Here is a 9,772-nt window from a genome sequence, read left to right on the forward strand (position 1 = left end):
CCAGGTAATTTACAAAATAATTTCCTTTTATCTGATTCTAACTTTCCTTCTAAAGATTGCTCTGAGCCAAATAGCCTATGTGATATTCCTAGGGCTGTTATCCAAGGACTTGATCAGAAATGATCGAAACCTGACAATAAGAGGGGTAATACACTCATTTCCTATTTTAAAAAAATGTAGAACTTTGTAAAATCATGCATTTCTTTTATGTTCTGAAGATACAATTAAGCTAAATGACTGCTATACTAGTATGAAAAATGTATTCCATTCTACTGAAGGAACTCACGTACTGGAAGACAAATCCATGATAAGTGCATTAGGAATGCCAGTGCTAGCTAAAAGAAATAGAAAAACACTTGTTATCTGGGCAGGAGGTAACAGAGGATATGATTATTATTATGTCTCTGAAAAAAATATGAGGTGCTTCCCCAATGCAAGAAATCTCCCGGACCAATGGAGCATAGCTATCTTACTATATTGACAAATACAGAGACACATGGCTACTTTAAATGTATAGAAATAGATATTAAAAACAAATAGACTATTAAAGCTGAGCTTTAACTAAAGGTGGAATGAAAGTGCTGCAATTCCCAGTATTATTTTAAAATGAACCCTTAGCAAAGGGAATTGTCTGGTGAAGATTGTTAGTGCAGGTATATGTGTGTGTACTTCGTGGGGCAAGAGTTGACATAGAGTTCAAGAACAAAATTTTTACCTCTTGGCAGAAGGCAAAGCAAAATCACTGGCTTTCAGAACTATCTGTGCATCAGGAAGTTAGGTGTTTAAAATGCTAATATTTATTCTGCCAAAAAAATGAACAAGTGCCTGGTTTTAATTATGAAGAATTTACAGATTCTTTGAAGAATAGAACATAAACTGAGAGGTTAGCAAAATGAGGAAGGACCCTCATAAAAGACTTCAATCCCTACAGCAGTGGAATATTTCTTTCTCAGTGTCTGGAAAGATTGCTATTATTGCTAGGTTTGTTTGCTCCATCCTCCTCCCCTGTTGTTTTCTCTCACAGGGAAGTTGCAGGAACTCCCCCCATCCCACAATGCCATCTATCCAGCTGCTACTGCTACTCCTCTGCCTGACATTGTGTGGTGTTTGCCTCAACCGGGGGCAGCCCCTTCCAGAGGGAAGTGAGGACAGAGGAAGAAATCCCCTGGATGACATCCTGCAGAGATCTGAAAGCCTCATTCTTCAGTCTGTCCTCAAGAAAGCTGAAAAGGGAGAAGCGATGAATAAAGGTACATATAACACTGGGGATATCCATCTGGTGATGTCAGCATAGTGCTTGGCTGAGACCGTTAGATCCAACGTATAGTTCCAAGGTTCTAATTAATATATTTATTACTCTAAGTAAGGGGAAGGGAAGGCTAGGAGATCTGCTGCAATACACTGACACAGAGTTCTCAAAAGGTGCTTTCTTCTCTTAAGATCTCCCAACTTCGGCAATGCTGTGCCATTGCTGAGCAGCTGCTGCATAATAGGAAGTTAGAAGCCTGTCACAGAAAACTTGCCTTTCTGGCAAGTTCTTCCCTAGGGAAGCTCTAAGAGGAGATGTGGAGGACATTCCCCAGTTGTGGACTCTGAACCTAATGTTAACTGGAGGTGGGCATGCTGCCATTCACCTCAACCCATTGGTTTCTACAGCCCAAGAGTGGTGGGCTTTCCCATGGCTGGGAATGCAGAGGCTGCTCTAGTGCCCATCACCTCCCAGCTTGCAGATGCTCTGCTCCCACTAGTCCCAGCAGTGAGGGGGACTGCAGGGACTGAGTCAGACTCAGGGACTGCAGGAAGCAGCACATAGGTGTCTGCCACCAACAAGGAGCACAGAGCCCTTTCAGAGTGAAAAAAGGAGTTGGCCCCAGGTGCTCATACAGCGAGCCTTCCTCCCTCTTCACATGAGTACTGAGTTGGTCATTTCAAGACCTGAAATCCTAAAAAGAGATTAAGAATGAGTAAGAGATACTAATAGAATTATGACTGGTAGCTGGAAATACTGAGCTGGCTTTCAGTGCCCACCTTCCTGCTTCTACTTGTGTCTCAGCTCTGTCTTTTCCCTGTCTTTTGCTGATTTCTAGCTCTTCCCCATACCCAGCTTCTGCAGCTGATTTCTTCCAGCTGCTCAGCATCTCTTATGGGCATAATGAGCAACAGATTATGATCCTGCACCATAGAACTCCACAAATTCCCATTTCAACTTCCTTAGTGAGGATTATGGAGGCTCATTAACATTATTCTTTTCCTTGGACAGAATCAAATGCCCCTCTGCCAGAATGGCTTTCCAAAAGACAACACCGTGGGAAAAAGTTTCTAAGTGACCTGGAAAAGAGACAGCATCCTGGAAAAAGAGATGTTGAGGAAGACACACCTTATGGAAACATTCAGAAGCGGCAGCATCCAGGGAAAAGAGAGATAGAAGATGACCTTGATGGCTACATGGAGCTGAAAAAGCGACAGCATCCCGGCAGAAGGTCATTACCAGATGAGTATGCTGACATCCCTAGTGCACAGCTAACCTACTTGAATGAGATATCCAAAAGACAGCATCCAGGCAGAAGGTATCTGATGTACAAGTGGCAGCAGCCTAGCAAAAGAGGCTGGAATGATGAGGTAGACCTAAATGACCAATATGGTGAGAAACGCCAACACTCAGGAAAAAGGCACTGGAATTCTGACAGCTTAGATGATGCAGGCCCCTGCAACTTTCAGGAGTCCTTCACCTGTAACAAAGGCAGCTTGTTGCTTGATTTAGTAGAAAACGTTAGCAAAGGCAGGGTAGAAGAAAAACGTCAGCACCCAGGAAAGAGATCAGCATGGGGGAGTGAAACAGAGGAATGAGAAAATAATTGTGTATCATTTGCGTTTGGTGAAGTAAACTGCCAGACCACTAAAAAATTCTGTTCACTCCCTTTTGGCTTCCTGCTGCTGACCTCTGCACCCATCTTTCAGTGCGTTAATGTTCTCATTTAAGTTAATGGCTTTGTCACACACTTAAAGTAAAGGAATTAAAAGACCCAGTTGAATGGGACAGGCAAGTACTTAGAGCCTTCAACTCCTCCACTTTAGGAAGTTAAGAGTGCTAATTTCTTTATGGGCCCAGACCCCAAAATAATCCCACTATGTGCGTCCAATTTTTTGTTCCCAGATGACTAAAACAGGCTCTTAAGTATCTGTTCTGATGCTACTAACATGGAATATTGATATGGTTTCCTCTCACATCAGCAAACTCAGTAAATAAGAGAGGGAGAAAAAAGAACAACATATGCCAATTATTTCAAAATGAAATCAAATAGGTTTTCAAAATGATACATTAATGAGACCTGAACCCTTGCACACAACAATCTGTCCAGACAGTAAGCATCAGAGATAGGAACCGATCCAACTGGAACAGATGACTGACTTCACAGTTTGACTTGGAATGGCATATAAACACCCTTTTCATCTAAGAGGCTGCACAGTGCAAAGGGTTATTGCACCCCAGAGCATCTCGAATGCAAGCTGTGAACCTGACTGCGTGCACCCCATACTAGACCTCCCACCCTGGTGTGTCCACATTTCAGTCATGCCACTTGAAATCATGCCTTCTTGTCAGATATTTAAAAATGAAAAAAGCAGGCATCCTTTTCTTCCAATAAGGATTTCTGATTTCTCTCCTCTCAAGGGAATGCTTTTACTTTCTGTGCTCAGACTCCCAAAAGTGTTTATTTGATATGAATGATTCAATAAACATAAATATTCAACTCTGGGTGTCCTTACTGGTTGTGCAAACATACTGTAATAAGAGTGAAAAACATAAAACCAACCCAAGCTAAATAAAAATAAATAAATTAACATTGAAGGGTATTTTTCTAGGCACAATCTTCTTGCATACTAGTTGTCAGCACATGTTTATATATAAAACTCTTTTGCTACTGAAGTGGAAGGATTATTTGCATATAAATAGATTGTCTTTTAAAATCTTCTACCTGTGTGATACACAAAATTATGCATCCGGGCTAAACCCACAGCACCTTTGTCACCCACTTCACATGGAACTTTACTAGAAGTCTCATTTCCTGTTCACAAGTCCAAACAATAGATTTACTCATTTTTGCAATTAATGCACAGTTACTGAGTGCACTGAATTATTCATATCGCTTCTTGTACATTCAAAGAAGTTAGAGCATGTCAATATTTCACTAGAATGTTATTTTTTTATAAACAAATGAGTATGTTTTCCACTGACATTCATCCTTCTCAATACCATCAAGACACATGAAAGCCTTGAGTGTCCCTTTTAAATATGACTGTTTCCCCCCTCAGTACCTTGGAGCACTTCCTCAGTTATAGAACTTAGTTTTGCCATGTAGTTAAGTTACCCCAAAGAGTAATAATCATTTCAGCAAGTTTCACTGAAGTTAGATGTTCCCAGGCTCATCACCACTTAACATGGTCTATCAAAACATTTCTAACTTTGGGGATAATATGCTGTTTAATATAAGTGACAACTGGCAGATCTCTTCTATTGACAGAGGTTTTCTAATTAACAAGTGCTGAAGAAATCCTCAGAAGAGGTAGCTGGGAACATTCCATACACTTCAAATTCCTTCAGCATACTTTCTGTATATGATGCCTTTTAAAATGTTGTTTTCATTTTATAAGGCAAAAAAGAGATTTCTCTAAAGAATACCATTTCATATACAATTTCTGGCAATGAATGAATGCTCCTTAAATCCTGGGAACACTACTACACAAGAGCAACACACCACTTGCTATAAAATGTCTGAAAAAGTGAAAAACAGGAAAGAAAAAATTACCAAGTGGTAAAAAAATGCAAAAATGCATCACAGTTCCTGCAAGATAAGGTGGCTCCTAGAAGAAAGCCAAGGTGGGGAAAGGCATGAAAGCATGAAAGCTCAAGGCCAAAGCTTTTAATGTGCAGCTGCAAACAGCTGGTTCAAGCTATTAGGTAACTGCCTATAAAATCAAACATTCTGAGTAAATATCAGATGCACTTTATTATCAATAAATCAATCACTTATTAAAAGAGCGTGCTTTTCTCTCAGTGTGACCAGTGAAAAGCTAGCACAACTGATTGGATGTAAGTCTAATTTTTCTATCTTCTGTATTTTAGTGCTTCAGTATTTTCAGAGATGCCAAGGTCTGCCAGGGGCCAGTCATCTGTTTAAAAGCAAGGCTATCACTACTATAATTTTTTAAGGAATTATTTCTATTAGTCTTGAGTTCTTCACTTTTAATCAGCCGTTCTATTACTTGCACAAAAGACTGTCACTCAAGAAAAGGAAAGAGTTTTCACTGGGGAAAAAGATTACCTACATTAAGAGTACTCCTACATTTTTTTAAGTAACTCAAAACAGTATTTCAGTCTCGCAGACAAAATTTGTCCAGATTTTTGTTTTGATTGAAAGTACATTTTCTCTCAGTATCTGCATGAAAATTTCACCTAATTATTTTCTTCCTGCCTCTTGCAGTGTTGCAGACATACCACCATTCAAGTACAAGATTCCTTCTCCTGCAGACATCATTCTCAAGAGGACTGCCTGTCATTTGTGATTTGACAGTTTTGTGACTATGCAACACACATAAGCACAAGTTCTGAATTTGAGTATCTGTCAGATTTAACTACACTCTAAAAACTTTTTGGCTCTGTAGTCTATCTAAGGGATTAACCAGAAAAAAGACAGCTTCTATACTAGAATGCTCTGCTGCTTTGATAATAAATAGTAAATAAATTGATAGTAAATACAGTGCAATCTCTTAGCAACATGAACTACACAGATATATACTACTTAGTTGTAAGGTAATAATTTGTTAAATGCACATCTCTCATTATCATATTTTTATTGTATACCTTCCCCTCACTCTCATCTGTTATTAGAATCGAACATCCATGCACACATCTACACATTACTAGCTTTGCTCAGTCACACACATAATGCACATTTTGGTAACTGCAGAACAGGGCCTTTAAGTTGCAGAGTTCCTTGATGAAGTGCATTATCTGTCTGTGAGGCAGCTTGTGGCTCTTCAGGAATGATGACAAATCAATAGCAGACTTGGTCCAAAAGGTCATGGAAGTAGAAAAATATCCCTTGTCCTGTGCAGAATCTGGATTAGGTCCACAGAGCAAAGCTGTGGACTGGCCCTAATGTGGCCCCACAGTCATGCAAAATCTTATTTCCAGCTTTAATTGAGACTAAAACAACCAACCACGCAGAGAGGAGTTGTTTGTTTACTCTACTGCAGTTTTACATTTCTAGCATGTTACCAGTTATTAAGACAGAAGGGAGTTTGATTCCTAAAGAGCAACTTTTACAAGTATCTTCAAAATGAGCTTTGTTCTCAATGGGAGGGGAAAGTTGATGTGAACAAGCTTTATAACTAACATTTCCTGCAACTATTTTCAGCTCCTCTCACCATTACCGTTCTGTGTCATCTCTCACGCACTTATCAGCCTTGACCTCTTTGCTAACCCACTGTAATTAGCATGGGCTGAGTGTTTCCAAGGGACATGTGGCCCCAACAAACCCCTCTATTACTACTTTTAATTACTTATTAGTTGGAGAAAGTTTGAAAACAGCATCATCACCATAGCTCAATTAGAGTCACTGCTTGCCTGGTAACTCACTCAGTTAACATTAAACAGCTAGTTGAAATTTTAAAACGTCAGGACATTCCTATGAATAAAAACTATGATCAAAAGCAGTCAAGTGGAGAAGCACTGCAGAAGAGATGAGCCTTGGTGAGGTCTAGGCTGCACAGAGACATGACATAAAAATTGCAGACAGCAAAATCTTTCTGGTTTTAGGAAGTGGATATGTGGACTATCTGCATTCTAGTGCCCAAGTCCTTCGTCCCTCCCAACAAGAACAGCATGAACTCCCCACTCCCCGTAATAAGGAGGGATTCAGGTTGAACATAGAGACCTCTGATAAAAACAGATGGGGAAGACCCTTAAGAAAACCTAGTTACTTACCTGCCTTGAGATTACTTTTAGACCTGTGTGAAGACATTTGTGGTGTTTTCCTCGATGAAACCACTGCAGCTTAAAAGTCCTAAGAAGGAAACCAGATAAAGGACATTTATCAGTTATCTGCCAATTCACTTTGTCTGCTTACATGAGATGAAGGAGCACAGGCTGAAGGAGGGTAAAGCTTATTAGATCACAAATTGCATTGATACACTGGAGCATGATATTGGTTCCTGACAAGAGACAGGGCATGTCAGACATTAATATAATAGAATGATCCTAGCCAAAGGGCAAAGACAGGTCTTGAGTTTATTTCATCCCCTTTGGTCTGAACGGACAGCCAGCAATCCAGCCAAGAAAGCAGTGATCTCACAGACATACTGGCACAGGAGGTGCTAAGTGACTGAAGGAACACCTTCCTCATTTACTCACAACTAACATGCTGCACTTTCCCCATGTTTACACGGACTGGAAAGAGAGAAAAATCTGGATTTAATAAATCACACATACTCCTGCAAAATGGGATGGAGGTAAACCAGGATCCATATCAAAGGAAGTTAGTTCATTGCCATCTTCTTTCTATAATGGACATCCTAACTGAATGCGATTGAGTATGATGCAGCAGAGACACTTTAATAGCTGACTGGTATAGGGGAAAATGTGAGCTTAGGAGTGGGAAAACTAGGGGAAGTGACCTGCTTTGAAGAGATTGCCTGAAATATGATTGCTGTTTTAAACTAATTTTCACAGAGAAGCCTATGTTTCCAGCATAAGCTCCCTCTTGATTCCGAAGCTGGTACTGATGTGTGGGATGCCTGAAGGAGCTATTGTAAGAGAAGAGGAGGAGGAAGAGAGAGAAAAACCAAGACAAATTAAAAATACAGTAAGACTTTATGAAAGGTTCTCTGAGCCAAAGCAGTCAAGACAAAAAGCAAGCTCTTTGAACAAGCAGGTGTTGTGGAAGAAGACAGCAACAATAGCCCTGCAAAAAAATCACAAATCATTCACTGTCAAACCCCCACTGTTGAGGGTATTCTGATTGTTCATTTTAGACATGCTACTTTCAAGATAGGAACTGGTTGCTGTACAAATTTGCAGGGGAAATAGAAGACGAGAGTCTGTAGGAGACAGCACCCAAATATGAGTGTGCCTGAAATCTGAAATGAGTCCTGAACATCATCTAGATATTGTGGCGTATGGATCCCACAGTTAAAACATTAAATAAAATGTAAACACAAAGGAATTCTGAATCTTTCTGTCTGTCCTCTTTATAATTCACCTGCTCCATATAAAAGTGGTGCCATTCCATGGCACTCAGGACCAACACACCAGATTCTTCAGCAGTGTTAAGGGACCAGATAAAACTTCTGTAGGTGACTGGCCTGCCACTACTGAAGCAGTTAACAGACAAATTAGATAAACGGGACTCAGCAAGTTGTCAGCTGCAGATCTTAGAAATCATCATGCTGCCAGTTCTGACTGATGAGTCTGCAAACACAGGGAAAATCATGGGTTTGGAATGGAAATGTAGCTTTTATCCTTTCTACACAGACTAATTAAACAAATTTGTTTTGTATCAAAATGTTTACTACAATCAACTTGATTATATCGAATACATGAGTTTTGTTAAAAGGAACAGTGATATGCAAATTTTTTAGTTCTCTGAACAAAATGAAAAATATAGAAAATGTTGGTTTAGATCCACCTAAACAAACAAACAAATATAGTTTTCTCAGATAAATCAAGTATCATTTACGTTGTAGGAAGAATTTTGTGCTACCCATTTCAAGGTTAGGAGATTTTTTTTTTTTTAAATTATCATTAAATTATAAAATTGAATTTAGGCCAATTTAAAATACAGCATCTATTTAAATTAACTATCTGTTTAGTCTTCTGAATGGCAGGAGTGGACCAAGCTGCCTGGGTCATCAGGGCCTCACAGCTCAACAGGGAGGACTATCCTGCCTGCTGCAGTAGAAAAATCTGTAAAACAAACGGCTAAGCAGCCCCGTGTGCTGCGAAATCCCCTGCAAAGGCTCCCAGCAGGTCCTTGGCTTCCCTCAGACGTGCTTGGCGTGCCATCTAGTGACGGGCACTTCTTCCCTTCCCACCCACCCCTCAGCTTGTCCCTTCCCTAAAACACTAAATGAACACGCACAGTGAGAGAGGAACAAGAAAATGGAAACGCCTACAAACCCTCCCCTACGAGCCCTGCATCCAGGCTTGTCTTTTCTTTTTCACTTATTCCCCATATCGCCATTCTCATACTCCCTACTCTCCCATCCAAGAACAGATCTTTCAGCTTTTCTAGAGACACTTGTATTGCTGGAACATTCTTTTCACTGGCTCAGTGAGTTATAAATCCCTGGCCTCAACAGAGGTCTGGACAAAATTTCTGCCTCTAAAAGCCTGTAATTCTAACAGCAGAAGCAGAAGCATGGTTACTCCACACTAGGAAATGTGGGGCAGCATGGATCCCTGCCAGTTGAGACTAAACAGAAACTATTAGAAAGGGGATATGGAAGAACTTCTGTCACTGGTGTACACAACTGTCTGTCAGGTGGCAGGCGCAGGCAGCAGCCAGACGCCTGGATTCCATTTGTGACCCTAGTGCCAGGGTTTACCGTTCCGGCACACTGCTGAGCTGCTCGGCAGGCTGAGGGAACCCCCGGCTGCTCCCCCAGCATCCTCAGCAATGCGGACACAGAGCGCGGGAGCACCGGCACCAGCGGAAGGGGCAGGTGTTAGCGAGGTGTTCCGAAGCAGCGGGAGGCCAGAGCGGGGCTGGCCGGC

At 40.8% G+C, this 9,772-nt stretch overlaps 1 protein-coding gene across 1 annotated transcript; it reads left to right on the plus strand.

The window, feature by feature from the left end:
- The first annotated feature begins 889 nt into the window (after positions 1 to 889).
- On the plus strand, positions 890 to 2,847 carry TRH (thyrotropin releasing hormone). Its single transcript, XM_010168194.2, has 2 exons — positions 890 to 1,250; positions 2,261 to 2,847. Exons 1-2 carry the CDS (start codon positions 893 to 895, stop codon positions 2,845 to 2,847), a joined length of 945 nt encoding a protein of 314 aa, XP_010166496.1. The 5' UTR covers positions 890 to 892.
- Positions 2,848 to 9,772: the final 6,925 nt, after the last annotated feature.

This window comes from Antrostomus carolinensis, unplaced genomic scaffold, assembly GCF_000700745.2.
Source record: "Antrostomus carolinensis isolate BGI_N321 unplaced genomic scaffold, ASM70074v2 scaffold27745, whole genome shotgun sequence".
Lineage (NCBI taxonomy): Eukaryota > Metazoa > Chordata > Aves > Caprimulgiformes > Caprimulgidae > Antrostomus > Antrostomus carolinensis.